Source organism: Dama dama, chromosome 7 (assembly GCF_033118175.1).
Source record: "Dama dama isolate Ldn47 chromosome 7, ASM3311817v1, whole genome shotgun sequence".
In the NCBI taxonomy this organism is placed as follows: domain Eukaryota; kingdom Metazoa; phylum Chordata; class Mammalia; order Artiodactyla; family Cervidae; genus Dama; species Dama dama.
This window is the reverse complement of record NC_083687.1, coordinates 11,311,673-11,332,575: the sequence shown is the minus strand read 5'-3', so window position 1 is coordinate 11,332,575 and position 20,903 is coordinate 11,311,673. Positions and strand designations below refer to the sequence as shown.

Sequence of the window (20,903 nt, the reverse complement as noted above, 5' to 3'; positions counted from 1 at the left end):
CTCATGCAGTCTTCACAGCCCACCTTGTAACACCAACTTTGTCATATAAAATATAAGCCAAAATTACCATAAAAAACTCAGTTTTGTATATGAGTAAACTGACACAGATGATTAGTCACTTGTTCAAAGCTCCACAACCGGGGGTTAGGCGCTTCCTCTAAATAAAGCCATTTAAAATTTTACCTTTTTATAATGAAATGGGACCTAATAAAAAACTTACAAGCTTTTCCATAGGAAGGAAGCCATAAATAAATTGAAAAGACAGTCGATGGACTGGGAGGAAATATTTGCAAACAATGTACTGACAAAGGCTTAATTTCCAAAATACACAAAGAGTGCATACAACTCAATAATAAAAAAAACCCAACCCAATGGAAAAATGAGCAGACTATCTAAATAGACATTTCTTCAAAGAAGACAAACAGATGGCCAGTAAGCACATGCTCAGTATTGCTAATTATTAGAGAAATGCAAATCAAAACTACAGTGAGGAATCACCTCACACCAGTTAGAAAGGCCATCATTAAAAAGTCTACGAATAACAAGTGCTGGAGACGGTGTGGGAAAAAGTGAACCCTTCTACACTGCTGCTGGGAATGTAAATTAGTGTAAGCACTATGGAAAACAGTATGGAGATGCCTTAAAAAACTAAAAATAGAGTTGCCATATGATCCAGCAGTTCTACTTCTGTGCCTGTATTGGGAGAAAACTGATAAGATACATGCACCCCCATGTTCATCGCAGCACTGTTCACAACAGCCAAAATATGGAAGCAACCTAATTGTCCATCAAAAGATGAATGGATAACAAAGATATGGTAAATATATAAAATGGAATATTGCTCAACCATAAAAAGAATGAAATAATGCCACTTTCAGCAACATGGATGCGCCTAGAGATTATCATACTGATCAAAGTAAGTCAGAAAGGCAAATAACATATGATATTACCTATATGTGGAACCTAAAACATGATCCAAATGAAGTTATTTACAAAACAGGCTCACAGCCATAGAAAGCAAACTTATTGTTACCACAGGAGGAAAGGGGGTGCAGAGGATATAAATGTAGGAGTTTGGGATTAGCGGATACAGAATACCAGGTGAACAACAAGGTCCCACTGTATGGCGCAGGGAACTATATTCAATATCCTGTGATAAACCATAATGGAAAAGAATATGATAAAGAATATATTTGGATCACTTTGCCATACATCAGAAACTAACATTTCTGAAACACATGACAAATCAACTATCAGTTCAATTCAGTTGCTCAGTCACATCTGACTCTTTGCAACCCCGTGGACTGCAGCACGCCAGGCTTCCTGCCACCAGCTCCCAGAGTTTACTCAAACTAATGTCCGTAGAGTCGGTGATGCCATTCAACCAGCTCATCCTCTGTCCTCCCCTTCTCCTCCTGCCTTTAATCTTTCCCAGCATCAGGGTCTTTTGTGATGAATCAGTTCTTCACATCAGATGGCCAAAGTATTGGAGCTTCGCATCAGTCCTTCCAATGAATATTCAGGATTGATTTCCTTTAGGATTGACTGGTTTGATCTCCTTGCTGTCCAAGGGACTCTCAAGAGTCTTCTCCAACACCACAGTTCAAAAGCATCATTCTTCAGCACTCAGCTTTCTTTATGGTCCAACTCTCACGTCCATACATGACTCCTGGAAAAACCATAACTTTGATTAGACAGACCTTTGTCAGCCAAGTAATGTTTCTGCTTTTTAATATGCTGTCTAGGTTGGTCATATCAATAAAAATAAAGTAAAATAAAAATTTACCATTTTAACCATTTTAAAGTGCATACTTCTGTGGCATAAAGTATATTCACAATGTTACATAATCATCACCATCATCCATCTTCTTCGCCTGTGCCTTTTTTCCGCTTGTTAACTGCTCGCCTTCGTTCTTTAGGCACTTTTAACTTTGAGATCAGAGTAAAAACTCTTCTTGAGCAAAGACACTGAAGGAACCTGGAGGTTTAAACTTTCAGGCTGAGCTGAATACTGAGTGGCATCCAAGTTTCTTTCCCATGTCCTCTGCTGTCTCTGTTTCATGTGGAGTTTCTTGTTGCCTAATAGTAGTTGAGTATGTTGTTTTAAACATGAGTGCATGCTATTATGTTTGCTTATTCTCACACTGAATTGGAGCTGTTTAAGTCTGTTCTTCCTGCTCCTTGGCCCAGGGAGGCAGTGATCTAAATGGTCTAAGCGCTGAGGGGGGCTGTGTACCTGCCCCGCGGGTTAGGGAGCAGCCAGGCTCATGTCCTCTTTTTCCGCCTTGCACTTGGGAAATGATTGTGCTTTGTCATCCTTCACTCCTTCCTGCCAGGAGACTTGTTCTCTACTTTCAGTTTCACTTTGGGGTTTAAAAATGTTTCTGAATCTTTCTCTGGCTGAGTTCTCTGGATAATATAGGTACAAGTAAGCAGTTTTGTTGGCTTGGCTGTGGGTTAAGTAGGAATGTGTGAAAAGAGGTTTGAGGAGAGGGGGTGGGTCCGCCTAAGTAGAGTAACTGGACTTTTCCACTTGTTCGTGTTTCTGCTGTGCTGGTCTCCAAGTCCTGTCTGATAGCACGCACAGCCAAGTGGTGAAATATGACACAGACTGAATGTGAGAATTGGCAGTTGTCCTGAGTGCACAAATAGTTTCTTCCCTCCCAAGCATATTTTACAGCTAAGTGAACAGAAAACAATTCAGGCTGTTTGCCTGAGACCTTTGGCAAAAAAAAAATTATCTTTATGAAAATGTGGACACTTTTATTTAAAAAGTTTTCAGAAGAACAAAATAAAAATTCGGCCTCTCTTTCTTTCCCTCGTTTTATGTCTGATCTCTAAATGTCAGGCTGATTCCAGATATACTCCTGAGTCTGTTGGTGATTGGTAGGATCTGGGCCTCCCTAAGTTCGACCGGTCACATATTCTCACTTTAGATAAGTACCAACTAAATAAGGAAGTTGCTGGAAAGACTGAAGCCCACGCCTTCCTATTGAATGGTCAAATAAGCAGGCACAGTTTGGACCCTCACCCGACTCTGCTCTGTGTAAATTTTATCTAGCACACACGTGACAGGCCAGCATTTGGTGGTAGTGTAATTCCGGTCATTACTCACTAATACTACAGGCCACCATTGCATGGGGCTTGACCTGAGGTGGCTGCTCTAAATATAGCCTTCCTTTCTGGCAGCTGCAAACACCTGGAAGAGTAGGCAGGCCCTCAGCAGAAAAGTATTTGCTGTTAATAGCATGTGTGTTGAACAGTTGTGTACTGTCAGACCTTATTTCATGCTATGTTTATGCATAATTAAAAACAACCCACTGGATCCATTGGCTTATGGTTGGGTTATATTTGGAAAAATGCTCTTTGTGTTGTTTTTCCTTGGGGACTGGGGATGATGTCACTAGCTTGAGGAAGACCATAAGGGAAACAGTTAGTGTAATTACCAACAATTGCTTTAATGAACACAGCTTACTTAAACCCCTTAGTGGCCTTTGGTTTCTGGCACTGATGAGCCAAGCTGTCAGTTGTATGATTCTGTTCAGATAGGGACTCTGGTTTGTATGCTTGGTAGTTCCTTCTGACGTAAGGAAGTTTATAAGTAATTAAAAAGAACACCAACATTTACAAAATTGTGCTTCTAAAAAGAAGCTACACATGGCTCATAAAAGTGTAAAAGATACTTGTGTGCTCAGTAGCTCAGTTGTGTCTGACTCTTTGTGACCCAATGGACTATAGCCAGGCTTCTCTGTCCATTAAATTTTCCAGGTAAGAATACTAGAGCGAGTTGCCATTTCCTGCTCCAGGGGATCTTCCTGACCCAGGAATCAAACCTGCATCTCTTGCACCTCCTGCTTTGGCAGACAGACTCTATCGCTGTGCCACCTGGGAAGCCCTGAAAGATATTTAACCTCTTATGAAAAGAGAAAACCATTTTCAGACCTCACCAAGATCTTATTTTTCACCCATCAGATTGACAAAAATACAAAGTGTTAGAGAAGTATTATTAATGAATGAATGGGGAAATAGACACTCCATACATTCATGGTGAGAGCATTTACTGAGTGTATAACTTTTTTTTGCAGGAAGTTTAGATATATCAATTAAAGCCACAAATAATACCTGTCTGTGTGTATGTGTATGGAAAAGAGATAAGATAGATATTTTTCATCGTATGAAGCTTTTTAAGAAGTTTATTATTTTTGGTTGTGCCAGGTCTTCGTTGCTGTTCCAGCTTTTTTCCAGTTGCAGAGAATGGGGGCCACTCTTGAGTTGTGGTGTGTGGGCTTCTCATTTCAGTGGCCTATGTTGTTGCAGCGCACAGGCCCTAGAGTGTGGGCTCAGAACTTGTGCAGCACAGGCTCCCTGCGGCATGTGGGATCTTCCTGGATGTAACCCATGTCCCACTGGCAGGCAGATTCTTAACCACTGGACCACCACGGAAACCCCCATTGTATTAAACTTTGTGAACTAAGTGTTGCCTTTTTAAAAAATGAGAATTTTCTTTCATGGAGCTTCTATGAAGTTTAGTCACAGCTACAGAGGAGCTATCTTTTAATTGACTTTCTTACCCATACTTGCTGTCCTTATGGGTACAAGGGAGCTTTCCTCACATTGTTGCTGATGGTGCTAATGCTTACTTTCTACGTGGGTACCTTGTGAAGAAAGGCTTGCACAAGTTTGTTGGTCCTTGTGTTTTTCCCTGTTGTTCCTAAGCCAGAATCAACAACTCTGAAGATTGACATGCTAGGAGCCATCTATATACCTTCTTTATACAGGTTCTATAACATAACCTAAGACAACAGGCCTTTTTCTTTTGTTTGACGATTAGATTAATATGCTCTGGAGAGGACTGAAGTCGTTTGCCTTTTCTTTTTATTTGTAGGAACCTACAAGCAGCAATTGGCGCCTATTATGACTTTGAGAGCCCAAACATCAGTGTACCCTCCATGTCCTTTGTTGAAGACGTCACCATAGGAGAAGGGGAGTCAATACCTCCTGACACCCAGTTTATAAAAACATGGCGGATCCAGAATTCTGGTAAATGTATAAAGAGCAACCTTCCCTGCCCAGTTTTCTTTTTCTTAGCAGTTAAAAGAAACAAGGAAATGTTTTAGCTTAAATTACATGATTGTGTAACTCTGAATTTTTCCTTATACATGATGTATCATTTTCTTGTACTGGTATGGTGACCCAAACACCAATAAAATATTCCCTAGATTAGGAAGAATTTCGGTCTTGACATTTAAACACAATTCAATATTCTTTTGATACCAGGAACTAGGCATGTGTGTGGTGGTGGTATTGTCTCCGCAAGTATAGCTCTACTCCATCATTTTATTTCTGCTCTAATTAATCTTCCAGTTATTTCCAGCATGCTAGGGGAGGTACATCCTTGAAAAGAACAAGGTAGCTAGAGTTGTGAGCATCTGCTCTTTTGAAAGCTCATTTCTTTGGAACCACGAGGATTATTCTGTCTGAAATTTTCATTGAGCTATCTATCTGAGCTCTTATCCTCACTTTGAAAAATAAGGTAAGAAGTATATCAATTTGCTCAGAATAGAAAAGATGGAAAGATTGAAAAGTTGCTTTTTTAAAGAATCATTGTTTTGACTTCCTGCTGACTTAAGAGAAATTCAGCATAAGTTAATTATGGTTCTTTGAAAATAATATCTGATAACTTGTTACATTCTTTTCAAAGGACTTTTTAAATTTGAATGAGTTTATTAGCGTGTCTTGTTCCATCCAGTAACAATATATGCTGACTAGGTGAGGATGTTTTAACTTCCTTATTATTGAGTGTTTACAAAAGAAATTCTGAGAGATGGAAAGTTTTCTAAAAATACAAAAGGAGTACTTAGCTAAAATTTGTTGGTGTGGGGGATCCCTGTCTAGCATGGTAATCTGATGTGAAATCATAGAAAACTCTGGGGACTCAAACCTATAAAGGTTACCTTTTGTTGGGTCGCTGTTTACTTCTCAGTTCTTTATACTTGAGTTCTTTATGATGGGGAGAGACTGGCTAAGCTAACCTTTTATATCATAGTTAATATACCAAACTGTTATTCTTAGTTTGTCTGGCTTATTTGGAAATAACTTTAGTTTGGACGAAGGCTTGGTGTGTCTCGGAGCAAAAACACATGATCTGGATTGACCGTTGTTGCAGGTGACTGGGACATCAGTGACTTTGTAAAGTCTTCACTAACTTCTTTTCCCCTTTCATTGTAACAGTGTGGTGCATTATGAGTTTGAGAGGCACATGGTAATACAGGAAAATAGCTATGTTTTCTATTCTTGAAATTCTTGTTATAAGTTTGATTGGTTTATGTTCCTAATTTCTGTCTCACCTTTCCTAATGTTGCCTGCTTTTAAAAACGTTAAAACAATTTCTTCACGTCAGCTTTAATTCATCATGTTTCTTCTCTGACTCACTAAAAATCTGTGTTGCTGATCAAAAATGCTTTTGAAACCTAGTGATGAATTTTTTAAATGAGTGATGTTTTTTTAGAAAGAATAACTTATTAAAAGTTTTATTTAAAATAACTAATCCAAGACCTTGTTTACTTAATAGTGAAAACACTGGAAACGATCTGGCTTTCCATGGGTTCTTTATAGTGTTCTTCAATATTGAAAGTTGTTAGAGTACTGTTAAATGTTTTAAATACCGTCTTGTTGCAGAATAGCCACTTTATATTTCAGAAAGCCTCTTTGAAATATCTTCTCACTCACTAGACAGTTCCTTGGGTTAATGGGAGATTGGAAGGGATTGATATAAAATGTCTAGAATGTCAAATCAGAACCCCAAAGAGCCTTTCACCTTGACTTGAAGAAAAATTTGTTTTGGTGGGACTGGCTCTTTTTCCTCCTACTTTTTGCATAATAACTGCAATTTAAAACAGTCTCTGGGTCTGCAGCCTTTCTTCCTGTAAAGGACATTTTTGTTCCTGTACACCTCTTTAAAAATTGGGCAACAGTTGCTAGAAAGGTACTTCGAACAAATAGGTTTTTTCTTCTTCTGGAATTTTTGTACCAATTGTGAAATACTTTTGTTTGTAGACTAAGTGCTTTCCATTTGATTAAGAAGAAACTGGCCTGCCATAGTTAAGTGACAGATATGTTTTTAGAGACACAAGGAAGGCAGGCACATGAGCTGGTTCTTCGGCGTCATCCTAATCTGGCTTGAGTCCTTTCTGCAAATGGAGTGGTAACACAGGAGTAGTGTAGACTGGAACTGCCCTGGTGGTCCAGCGGTTAAGACTACATGCAGGAGGCATGGGTTCAGTCCCTGGTCGGGAAACTAATATCTCACATCCTGCGTAGTGAGGCCAAAAAAAAAAAAATAGGAAGAAGTAGAGTAGGCCTTAGCTCTTTCTCCTCTGGCTCTCATTCATAACCTTCCCTAAGAGATAAGTTCCCCCTGAAAGAGTTTCATAAATAATTTTCATGGTGCCTCTCTGCTGTCATGTTTCAGGCACACTGGACATTCAAATTTACAAAAGATGAGAATGATAGGAACTGCATAGGGAGGTGTCCCAGCACCTCCCCCAAGGAAGATAAATGTCAGTACATTGTTTAAAATTAACTGCCTGATATGAAAGTGCTTAGATTCGGGTATCATGGAGAAAGAGAAGTGAGACATGTAGTGACATAGATGCAGAATCCCAGAGTCCACACTTTGGGTTCTACGTAAGTTTTAGAAGTTTGTGGAAGCTTGCCAAGGATACTTTATAGTTTAAAATGAAAATTTGAAACTGTCCCTCTTAACAAAAGTAGACAATTCTCTTTACCAATACTTAAAACTTCTCAGTTATTACAGCCATGCTCTGCTGTCCAGCTGTGAAGTGTTAAACTAAGCATATTATGATAACTCTTATGTTTCTATGACTTTGATGAAGTAGTTGTGATTGTCATATGAGAGAGTGACTTCCAAGTCATCTATATTTTCTAAACTACATAGAAGTGAATATAAAACAGGAGTTGATGGGGGAGGAAGGGAAACTTGAGAAAGAACAACTATTCCCTCCAGTTTTCTTCAGCTCCTTAATAGTTACATTCCTCACGTTCCAGTCACTGTATCAGGCACGGAAGGAGAGTGGTGTCAAGATCAGTGAAGGTCTCTGTTTGCCTGTAGCTTAATTTGAAATGCATTCTGTAAACTACGAGGGGTTAAAAAACAAAAGGGGGTCTTCATCGAGGTTTGTCTTTTGTCTTGCTCTTTGGCTGTTCCTTCTGTCCCCAAACTAAATCTCAGACTTTCTGGAACTGGTGGACTTTTGTTTTTGCCATACTCACTGTCATCTCAAAGTTGCCATTTAATAGGTTTTTTTGTCTTGTTTTGACTTTTTATTTTTTAATAAAATTATATTCCATAATAACTGGATAATTACAACCTTTGTGTGCTTGTGATACTTACCTTGGAAAGTTGTCAAACATAGACTAGTCTTTATTTTATTCTAGAAGCATCTGTCTACCCCACAGTAAGCCAGTTTGTATCAGACTTAATTTGAAGCCCCATTATGTTATACTTCTCAAATCTAGATTTTTCTGGTATGCTTAGCTTGGTAGGTCAAACAGACATCAGTATTTCCCTTCCTTCTGTATCAAGAACCAGTATCAGTGACCTTTTCAGAGTTACCTGACTTAACAGTTGGGGTTGTAAGAACTATATGTCATTGTAAACTGTTGGCAGCTCTCAGAAGGCAGATGACTGGTTCTGCATTTTATAGCGTAGTAACACTAGAGCTGATGGTGCATAACTCTTTCAGTTTTTTCTTCAAGAAGCTCTCCAAGAATCGGGATGGGAACACATGTAAATCCATGGCTGATTCATGTCAATGTATGGCAAAAACCACTACAATGTTGTAAAATAATTAGCCTCCAACTAATAAAAATAAATGGGGAAAAAAAAAAAGCTCTCCAAGTACCATATCAGTAGGGTCTGAGAGAAAAAGATACAACCGTAGCCACATAATTTTTAATAGTTTCACAGCTTACCTAGTCTCCTTGGAATAGAGCAGTACTCCCTCTTTTGCATAGATGAGAGACCAACTGTCTCAGCTGCTTGTGCTAGTCTGATCAGGGCAGCCAAGTATTTCCCATACCCAGGCGGTCTTGGTTTTCATTTTCTTTCAAATTCAAAAACATTCTTGGATTTTCATATAAACAGACATTGTCTTTTTTGATTTGTGTGTCTGTGTGTGTGCGTGCATGTGTGCACATGTGCCTTTTAAAGAATAATTCTGGATTCACCCCTATAGTAGTAATTTAATTTTTTTTTCTTTTTTTTTTTGGATCTTGATCTTTAAAGAGACCAACATTTTCCAAGGTACTTCACGTCAGCTGCTACTATTCTTGACCTAAGACAAATATGCTTTTGCTAAGCCATAGACCCCAGAAATGAAAAAAAGAATTTGCGTGTATTACCAGTGTATCATCCACAACCTTCTCAACAGCAGCAGTTGCCCTTTAAAGTGTTAATTTAAGAGGGCACTTTGCTGGCAGATTTTTAAAAAAAATAATAAAAAACATTGCAACCACTGCTCCATCTGCTACCCCTAAATACCATGAACCACAGCAGGTACCATTCATTATGAGTCTGAGATCTCAGCAGTAGAGTGTTGGTTGCTTTTCCTGTCCAGTTCTCGCTTTTTTCAGTAGTAAGCCGTCAAGTTTCTAAACTGGCCTGGCACTTCAAGAACAAGGGACTGAGGAATCCTAGAGTACTGTTAGATGAGTTTTCAACATGCTGAGAGTCCTGCCGTGTCCAGCTTTTCATAGTGATTTATGTTTATAGTGAATGTAAAAAAGATACAGAGAGGTTTCTCTGTATAGTAAAAAGGAGTGTGTTGGAGAGACTTTACAGGAAATATCACATCTAGTCACTGTATGTGGCTACCTGTGACTGGTCAGAAGTCAATATATTGATTTCTCATGTGAGTTAGTTACATGAATATAGGTGCACAAGAATGGGAACCAAATGAGACCTTTGCTACTTCCAAAGGCGGGCAAGGCATTCCTGCCAAAGCTATTTCTCTGTCTTGCCATTCCTGTTCTTTCTACAAGCACCTCTGGCTAGTGTCATCACCCCTGAGACCATGGGTCAGTGTACTGTTATCAGGGCCTGCTGTTCATATTTTCCCCTCTACTGTTTGAACCTGAAAATGAAGCTTTCACTTGACTCCTCTGTCTTCTGACCCTCAATCTTTTCATTGTTAGGGACTCCAGAAGAAAAAGCAGGGAAAAAGTAGTTTTAAAATGAAAGTAATACAGAAATTACTCTTCATGAGTTTCATCCTCTTTTCTCAATGGAAAAACTGGGGACATTCAGGCATATTTTTACTTTGAATGTCAGTTTAAAAGTTCAAGTACAAATGGGCATGTTTCTTGGTAGAGAAAGCAGTCTTCCAGAGATGTGGGGCTGAGCTTCATTTCCATGGCTCCTTTCAGACATCATTCCTAGGTTCTACAGATTAGTGTGATGTGTAGCTTTCCCTGGGCACCCAAAACACTACTTCTTGAGAAACTGCCTTGCTTTTGTCGTGTGTGCTTTCTGTTAGGGGTAGGCCATTGGTCAGAAGTTGTTGACTCTGATTCTCCCTAATCAGTGTATAGCTCAAGAATATGGGTAGGTTTACGTATGTGTGAGAGACAAAGAGGCATCTTCTACAGTTTTGTAATGAACTGCACCCAGCATAGGACCACTGATTGCCTAACATTTTTTTCTTTTGCTTGAACTCAGGGGCAGAGGCCTGGCCTCCAGGGGTTTGTCTTAAATATGTCGGGGGAGACCAGTTTGGACATGTGAACATGGTGATGGTGAGATCGCTAGAGCCCCAAGAGATTGCAGATGTCAGCGTCCAGATGTGCAGCCCCAGCAGAGCAGGAATGTATCAGGGACAGTGGCGGATGTGCACTGCTACAGGACTCTACTATGGAGGTGAGTATGGCCCTGTGCAGCCCAGGGCGAAGGGGTTGAGGTAACATGCAGCTTCCCCAGCCCTGCTCACAGAGCTTGTCAAATTCCGTAGCAGGGTGTGGTCTCTTTTCCAGCCCCATGCTGGTAAATGACTTGAATTTAATGACTAATTGATTCAGTCTATTGTTCTCTTTACACTGGAATTTAGTTAACATTTAGTGAAGTGTATGAGATATGTCTTGCAATCTAAACAATGACTTAGTAGCACTGCTGTTTTTATAGTATAATCTAGTAGGTGCTCTAAGAATACTGAAGGCAGTTTTTATTCTCACAGTCTCTAGAGACAAGTTGTATTAAAGAAAAGATATAATGCACAAAATGTGCCTATGTCCCTGATGACCTGTCAAGATACTAAAACCTCTCACTCCTTCTCTTTATTGCCACACTTTGTGGACAGAGTGATTTCCATTCATTGTCTCTTATTTCCATATCCCTTTATTCTTCAACCTGGTCAATCCTATACACACTTCAATGATGTTTATTAGCAACTACCGAGTTTCCAAATTCAGTAGCCACTTTCCAGTCTTCACACTAACTTAATCATTTGGCACCAAACTCTGAATGGTTTCTGAAATGTCTACCTTCTTAGTCACACATGATCCCTTTCTTGTTTTTCCTCTGAATGTTCTTTATCTGTCTAGCCTCATCTTTGTCCTGAGACTATAGGCATACCTTGATTTATTGCTGTTCACTTGATTGTACTTTACAGATAATTTTGTTTTTTTACAAATTGAAGATTTGTGACAGCCTTTTGTTGAGCAGGTCTGCTGGTGCCATTTTTTCAACAGCATTTGTTCACTTTGTGTCTCTGTGTAAAATTTTGGTAATTCTACCAATATTTCAGACTTCTTCATTTTTATTATATTTGTTATGGTGGTCTGTAATGAGCGATCTGTGTTGTTTCTATTGTAACTTTTGGGGTGCCATGAGCTGTGCCCATATAAGACTGTGAACTTAATTGGTAAATGCATGTGTTTTGACCACCAACCAGCCATTCCCCCATCTCTCTCCCTTTTCCTTGGGCCTCCATATTCCCTGAGATAAAACAATGTTGAAATTAGATTGGTTGATAACGCTTCGATGGCCTCTAAGTGTTTTAAGTGAAAGGAGGAGTCACATATTTCCCACTTTAAAGCAAAAGCTAGAAATGATTAAGCTTAGTGAGGAAGGCATATCAAAAGATGAGACCAAATGAAAGCTAGGTCACTTTCACCAAACAGCTAAGTTTTGAAAGCAAAGAAAAAGTCCTTCAAGGAAAGGAAAAGTGCTACTCCAGTGAACACATGAATCATGAGAAAGTAACAGCCTTATTGCTGATGTGAAGAAAGTTTGAGTGGTCTGGATAGAAGATGAAATCAGCCACAACATTCCCTTAAGCTAAAACCTAATCCAGAGCAAGGCCCTAACTCTTCAACTCTATGAAGACTGAGAGAGGTGAGGGAGTTGCAGAAGAAACGGCTAAAGCTAGCAGAGGTTAGTTCTTGAAGTTTAAGGAAGGAAGTGATCTCCGTCACATAAAAATGCAAGGTGAGGGAGCACGAGCTGATGGAGAAGCCGCAGTGAGTTTTCCAGAAGATCCAGCTGAGATGATTCACCAAGGGGCTGCCCAAAGCAGCAGGTTCTCAGTGTAGACAGAATACTAATACTGTTAGAAGATGCCATCTAAGACTTTTCACAGCTAAGGAGGAGACGGCAGTGCCTGGCTTCAAAGGACAGGCTTTCTTGCTAGGGTCTAATGCATCTGGTGGCTTTATGTTGAAGCCAGTGTTCACTTACCATTCTGAAACCCTAAGGTCCTTAAAAATTATGCTAAATCTATTCTGCCTCTGCTCTGTAAATGAAACAGCAAAGCCTGGATGATTGTACATCTGTTTACAACATGGTTCACTGAAAATTTCAAGCCTACTATTAAGACTTACTGCTCAGAGAAAAGGATTCCTTTTAAAATGTTACTACTCATTGACAGTGATCCTGGTCACCCAAGAGCTCCGAGGGAAATGCACGAGATTTTCATGTCTACTAACACAGCATCCATTCTGTAGTCATAGATCAAGGAGTCATTTCTACTTTCAAGTTTTATTCTTTAAGAAATACATTTTGTGAGTCTATAGTTGCCCTAGATAGTGAATCCTCTGATGCACCTGGGTAAAGTAAATCCTTCTGGAAAAGGTTAAGAACATTAAGAATATTTGTGATTCATTGGGAGGTCAAAGTATCAACGTGATCAAGATTTTGGAAGAAGTCGATTGCAATACTCATGGATGACTTTGGAGGGGTTTCAAAATTCATTGGAGGAAGTAACTGTAGGTGTAGTGGGCGTAACAAGAGTACCTGGAAGGGGAGCGTAAAGATATGACTGAGTATGCAAGTTCAGCATAAAACTCGAACTAATGACTTACTTCTTAAGGTAAAGAAAGAAAGCAGCTTCTGAGATAGAATCTCCTCCTGGTGAAGGTGCTGTGGAGGTTGTTGAAAGAATTTAGAATATTACATAAACTTAGCTGATAAAGCAGTGGCAGGGTTTGAGAGGACTGAGTCCCAATTTTGAAAGAAGTCCTGCTGTGGGGAAAATGCTGTCAAAACAGCCTTTCATTCTACAGAGGAATTGTTCATGAAGTCAGTCAGTGCAGCAGACTTCATTTTTCTCCATAACATTTATATGCACTGGGAAACAAAAAAATCCATATGATTCACTTTATGGCAATATTCATTGTATTGCATTGGTCTGGAACGGAAGCGGCTTTATCGCCAAAGTATGTCTGTGCTAGATTGTGAACTGGGCGCTGTTCATTCTCAGTGACCTCACCCACCCAGATGGCTTCAGCTCTCACCAGCAGCATATATGGCAGTGCTCAAAGTCATATCTGTGGTGCAGACTCTTTGGAGCTTCAAACCTTTATTGAAGTGCTTATGGACAGAACCCCTGGATATTTTGCAGAGTTTTGAATTTTAACATCTCCTAGGCAAAAATGTATTCTTCTGATGGGAACCCAGCTGAGATGATCAGGCCAGAAGCTTGAGTCATCTTTTGTTCTGTCTTATCATCGTTAATCACACACCAATTCCTGCTTGTTTCTCTATATCCCATGTCCTAGAGATCTAGAGAAAAATAAAGACAAATCGCTTCTGTCCTCAGGGAGCTCTTATCTGGACTCATAGCCAGTGGGACCTTTGGAGTTACTTCAGGAAGTCCTAGAATTAATTTTCTCATATATATTTTTGCAGCCAGTGGAAACTTGAAATATTTTTCTGCCTGAAAAAAATGTTAGAAAGTGTATCTCATAGTGTCATCTTTTATGAAATCATTCCTTTCTGAAAACCTTTGTGCCTTCTGTAATAGAGCCAAATTCCTTGGCATCGGGCTTAAAGCTCCTCACCATCTGGTCTGGCCTCATTTTCACTTTCATCCTCAGTCACCTCTTTACTCACACATCCAGTCCCCAGAGACACCACATGGTTTCTTTTCTCCATGCCCTTGCTTGTGTTGTTCCCGTTGCCTGAAATGCCTTTTTCTTTACGACAAACCCCTCCTCATCCTCAGGGCCCTGGTGAAGTCACCTTTCCTCCTTCCCTCTTCCTGCTCTCCCCACCACCCCAAGGAAATTAGTATATTATGCACACACTTGTTATAATTAACATATCGTGTTTTAGGTGTTTGTTTATTTATCCTTTTCTCCTACTAAATAGTAAACTGTTGACTAAAGAGTCAGCATCGTGGAACAGTCATGTGTCAGCGTGCAGAGAGAGTCTCCCTTTCTGGACTCTGTCTTCAGGCCCCCGCTCCCGAGAGTCTTCCCGCTTGCACAGGCGGAAGTCGTTTCCCCGTGCTGCGCTCTGTTTCCTATAAGCTTCCCTCTCTCTCCTTTGCTTCTCTTGGGCCCTGTACCTCTTTCTGCCCAGTTACTTTGGTGAATGTCTAATATCACTTTTAAAACTTAAGATGATACATGTCTTGTGTATCTTTGTATAATCTTGAAAAAGCTGAGCCCGTTGGAGAGTGGCTACTCAATAAATTTTTAAATGCATGTCAGTGTTTTTAAGGGAGGAGGAAGACAATATACATGACTTTAAAAAAAAATTTCTTTGATGCAGAGATACTGCTTCCTAGTGTTCTCCCTTGTTTGAGAGCTCTAGTCTTATTGTGTGTGTGTGTGTGTTAATGTTAAAAATAATTATCACTTAAAAAAATTATCAGTATATGGGACATTAAAATGTGTATTTATAACATCCCTCCCAAATTCTGTAAGTAGGTAGAATGTAAATATATTAGCACTGAAGGCAGTAAAAAATGGAAAGCCTTTCTTGGTCATATGGTCTGTGAGTTGTTTTTCAGGACTTTGAAATCTTATACCTTCATGGGATCTTAATAATTCATCTGAATCCAAGGTTTTCAAGCATTTTTCTTAATTAGTGGAATCTTCTCCTTGATAAATGTATGTGAATGCCTCCTCCAAACAAGAGAAGATAAAAATGAAACTGACTTTTTTGAATTGGGAGCCTCCTTGGCCTATGTCACCTGCTCTCGGAGATAATCTCCATTGCTCTGGGGAGTATAGTTTGCAAACTGGTCATCTAGTCTAATGAAGAATTTAATTCCATTTACAAGCTACCATATTCCAATGAATTCCTTTTACTGTTGATTATAAAACACATAATGATAGCAGAACTGTTAAATGACTGGCAGAAAGTGAAATATGCATAATATGCGTAAAGCCGCAACTGTGGACATGTGGGGAAGAAGACAAGGTGCCCTGTTGGCCTTGGCGTGATTGGCTCTTTCAGGTTTGCTCCTCACTCTCAACTTGCTAGTGCACTGAGTTTAGTGTAGTGCTCGGAGTTTGGAATGTAGGACCACGTTTCCTGGGCACAAATTTGGACAAGTTAGGTAACTTCTCTTTGCCTCATCTTTCTGTTTTAAGAACAAAGCTTATTTGTTTGCTTGTTTTTGTTTTTGGTTGGGTGGTCTTTTCTAGGAAGAATCCATTCTTATTTCTGTAGTAATACTTATGTTGTTTGAACTCATTTCTCTTCCTAAAAGGACCTTTTGCTTATATTTAACAGTTTACAGATTGGGTCTTCTTTCACTTTAGAATGGTTATACTGTTTAAGTGTCTCAACAGGTTTGTGCTGTTGGCATGTCGTCTGGGCAGTTCTTCATTATGTGAGGCGTCTATGTCCCTCTCTGAATAAATACCTGTAGCTTCCTGTGTTCATCTTGACAGCCACCCTTCCTCTCACTGCACGCATTTCTAACTCCCTTGATTGAGTACCACTAAGTATTTGATTCTTGGCAGATTTATTTTCAGGCCCAAATATTTTATCTTCTTCCCACAGACTTTTGCTTCTTAGATAAAAGCAACCCGTTATCTAATGCCTATTTTATGTCAGGCATTGTATTGGGCTTTTTCATATAAATTTTCTTAGGGAAGTGTTAGCTGTACTTTCTGGATGGGGAAACTGAAGACCAGAGATAAGTAATGATTTGTTTTGGTAAAAGTCAGGAATTAGCTGTAAATTATAGTCATAAATCATCTGAAGTAGTTTTATGATTTTTTTTTGCCATTGGACATACAGGGTTCACAGGGAAACTTTGGCTCCTGGGTGTTGGAATTTGGCAGAGTTTAGGGAGACTGGGGTAAATGGTCCCCAAGTTCTCTCCATTTCCAGAGTGAGTGAAATGAGGGTTAGACTGAGATGAGCAGGGTGACTCTTAGGTAGGAAGTGTTTCCCAAGGAGTTCCTGCTTGTTGGTGGGACACTTCTGACTCTTGGGAAGGAGTAAGTAGCATGAGTGCTTGTCCCCATTTTAGCCTCGGATACATTTTAGCCTCCCCTCTTCCTAATAGAGCACCCTCTTTCAAAGTTCTGCAAGAGAGCTGTACCCCTGCACTTAATGATTCCTTCTAAAACAGAATGGTTTTAGTTGTAAAGTAGGCGCTGTGGTCATGGGATACTCTGGTGATCAAGTGCTAATGAAGGTTTCTCCCACTTGAAATAGCTCCTCCTATTAAAGGCTTCACACAGGTCTTTAGGGGACAATTCACATGTAGACAAAATACTTAAACATTATTCATTTAGTTTTCTCAGAGGTTAAAAATGGAACTTCTCTTATTAAGCTCCCAAATCATAATACGTAATATAGACCCACAGCTTAGGAAGCTTGATGGGTGCCCCTATGTAATCACACTGTTTGTTTCTTAAAACCTTTGTAATTTCTCCCAGCTTCTCCAGTTTACAGAGTGTCCACTTTAAGCTGGTAGTGCAGGATTGCTGCTCCTCATTCTTCTCCAGTGTTTTAACTGATCATGTTATGAAAGAAGCTCTGGTTTCATAGACTTCCTCTAGACTCTACACTGGTGTATTCTGTTAATATTTGGATGCTATCCTCCTTGGCAGTTACACCAGTTCTCTTGCCCTTTTACTTATTGACCCCACCTTTAGAATGTCTCTCTTCTGTGTTGCACTCAGAAAGCCTGTTTCACTTACTTCTAGACTATCCTCAATAAGATGCTCTCTGTTTCAACTCTAATTTCTAGATCCCTTCAGTATCAGAAATATGAGTAGTCATGAAACATATCTTTTCTTATAAAAGAAATGGTAGCCTAAGCTGATTTTGATTTGTATGGGAAATGTTTTCAGAAGGGACATTTCAATTTGTAAATGAGATCCGAAATGCTTAAATATCTTTACATTCTAAGGTCTATATTAAGTTTCAAAGGTGATGGGCTGGGGAGTGGAAAGGAGGGTATATATATATATGTATGTATATATATATATACACACACACACACTCATATATACTTACGGTTGATTTTTGTTATTGTGTGGCAGAAACCAACATGACATTGTCAAGCAGTTATCCTTCAATGAAAAATTTAAAAAATGAAAGGTTATGGGCTATTTCGGCTTCAGAGAAGCTTCAGCTCCTGGTTTCTATGAGCCACTTGGTTGTACTGACACCAAGTGGTCGTTATTGTTTGGTGGTTGTGTCCAGGAGTCGTTCCCTGGAGTCAAAGGCATTGTGAAGATTAATCTCTAAAATGTAGACATGTTGGAAATCTCTATGAAGTATGGAAAATCGAGAGATGAGATGAAACAGGGATATATCTTTAAAATGTAGTAAATAAGATATTTGCATGTCTAGTTATGAAGTGTCAAATGTTTTAACTATAAGGATTTGGTAGAAGAGCAAGAATATAATTTGAAGGCAGTATCTCTTTTTCTTACAGGAGCCAGAGCCCTTCATAATAGAAACATCTTTGATCTGGAATGTTAGGTTCCAGGGATTCAGAATTCGGGGATTGACAGTTCATTAAAAAAACTTTAACCAAATATATCTAGTTATATTTATTGTTATACTTACTGTTAAAAAGAAAATAATCCCAAAGCCACTGACCATTTAAGAAGTAAAAACTTCAGCATAATTTGCTTTTTAAAAAAACATAATCCTTAACTTTTGTGTGTGTATGCGTTGGTAAGGGCTATAACTGAGACTGACTCTAGTTTTAAGAAGTGTTTAGTTAGAGAGCATATCCGTATCATAGTAAAACATATGCGCATAAAACTTCCTGCACTTCTTTGATTCTTACATAATTTTAATATGTATCATTGGTTTAAAGACTACTTTTCTTGGAAGGAGAAGGGAAGAGCCATTATATTAAATGAACATATTTGGTCACATTGGTTTTGGAAACATTAAAAATGAGGCAACAAGAAAGACTTATAGTGGAGGAGATATGTACATTTCTCCATCACAAAAAAATGTTTATGCTGAAATTGCTTCAGATGAGTAATTTTTACTGAATTGTTGTGTGATGGGAATTTTCAAGTGTCATTGTGTACACTTGCTACTGAATCAGACCAGAGCATCTCTCTTAAAAATAAGGAAGCAAGCATAATTGCTTCTTGTTCAAATCATAGTGAATACCTAATTTATCAGTACAGTAGCACTCATCCTCTCTACCCCCTTTAGGGGGTATATTTCAAGACCTCCTAGGGGATGCCTGAAACCATGGATAGTGCTGACCCCATATATATTTTTTTCCTATACATACATACCTGTGATAAAGAAGTTAGGTACAATATGAAATTAATAATAACTGATAATAGATCAGTTATAGCAATATGCTGTAATAAGAGTTATGTGAATATGGTCTTCCTCCTTTCCCCCTTCCCCCCCACAGTATCTTACTGTTTGTACTTGCCCTTCTTGTGATGATGTGAGATGATAAAATGCCTACAAAGGGACCATTTGCTTTGGGTGATCCTGGATCATCAAGCCATATCGATGTGAGTGGTTGGATCGCAAGAGCCAGCAGTGTTGATGGCTAGGGGTTCTGGGTGGGATTGGGCAGGAAGGTGTGAGGTTTTCTCATGCCACTTAGAAATGGTGTGCAGTTTAAAACTTATAAATTATGTATTTCTGGACTTTTCCACTTAGTATTTTCAGATTGAGGTTGGCTTCGGGTAACTCAGCCTGCAGAAAGCAAAACTGAAAGTGGGGGATCTACGTAACTACTGAAAAATGTTTGTTTTTTAAGCAGACTGGTGGTTAGGATCTAAAATAATTGAAGGATAGGGATTTTAAGCTTTATCTAATATCTTAATTTCTATAATGCAGTTTATATTCCTTAATTATGGCTCATGATACAGTTATTTTTAACCCCCTATTAGTCTTGTAGTTAAGGTAGGAGTATTTGAAGAGAATATCTTCTTACTGAAAAGCAAATTCCATTCTGTTCTTTTCATGATGGCTTGACACTAGCCACACAGTGCTCTAATGAGTTTCCTTGGAATGACAGAGAGACATTATCACTTAGAAATTAGTTCATTCTATAATCTTTACCTTGAAAAAAAATCCCCCTTTAAAAAATACTTAATTTTTCTTCCCTTTAACTTTAAACAGCTTATAGTTTCCTTTCTTTACCAAGAGAATGTCACTACTGGACACTTGGCTCCAAGGTAGGAGTGCTTTGTTGTCGTTCAGTCCCTCAGTCGTGTCCGACTCTTTGAGACCCCATGGACTGCAGCACGCCAGGCTTCCCTGTCCATCACCATCTCCCAGAGTTTGCTCAAACTCTTGTCCATTGAGTTGGTGATACCATCCAACCATCTCATCCTCTGTCGTCCCACCTCCTGCCCTCAATCTTTCCTAGCACTAGGGTCTTTTCCAGTGAGTTGGCTCTTCACATCAGGTGGCCAAAGTATTGGAGCTTCAGCATCAGTCCTTTCAATGAGTATTCAGGGTTGATTTCCTGAATCAGGAAATCTTGTTGCTGTCCAAGGGACTGTTAAGAGTCTTCTCCAGCACCACTGTTCAAAGGCATCAGTTCTTCAGTGCTCAGCTTTCTTTATAGTCCAACTCTCACATCCATACATGACTACTGGAAAAACCATAGCTTTGACTATATGGACCTTTGCAGGCGAAGTAATCTCTCTGCTTTTTAATATACTGTATAGGTTTGTCATTGCCTTTCTTCTAAGGAGCAAGCATCTTTTAACCTTACAACTGCAGTCACGGTCCACAGTGATTTTGGAGCCCAAGAAAATAAAGTCTGTCACTGTTTCCATTGTTTCCCCATCTATTTGCCATGAAGTGATGGGACTGGATGCCATGATCTTCATTTTTTGAATGTTGAGTTTTAAGTCAGCTTTTTCATTCTCCTCTTTCACCTTCATCAAGAAACTCTTTAATTCCTCTTGGCTTTCTGCCATAAGGGTGGTGTCATCTGCATATCTGAAAGTGAAAGTTGCTCAGTTGTGTCCAACTCTTTGTGACCCCATGGACTATACAGACCATGGAATTCTCCAGGCCAGAATATAGGAGTGGGTAGGTTTTCCCTTCTCCAGGGGATCTTCCCAACTCAGAGAACAAACCCAGGCCTCCCGCATTGTGTATCTGAGGTTATTGATATTTTTCCCGGCAATCT

At 39.3% G+C, this 20,903-nt stretch overlaps 1 protein-coding gene across 7 annotated transcripts in view; it reads left to right on the top strand.

The window, feature by feature from the left end:
• ILRUN (inflammation and lipid regulator with UBA-like and NBR1-like domains) overlaps window positions 1–20,903 on the top strand; it is a 109,647-nt gene that overhangs the window by 35,644 nt on the left and 53,100 nt on the right. For 6 of the 7 annotated variants that reach the window (XM_061146486.1, XM_061146480.1, XM_061146482.1 and 3 more), the window contains 2 exons: window positions 4,886–5,040; window positions 10,739–10,936. In XM_061146486.1, coding sequence (XP_061002469.1) covers window positions 4,886–5,040; window positions 10,739–10,936 — 353 coding nt within the window. The remainder of the gene's footprint in view (window positions 1–4,885; window positions 5,041–10,738; window positions 10,937–20,903) is intronic. The other variant, XM_061146485.1, reaches the window with a different exon arrangement.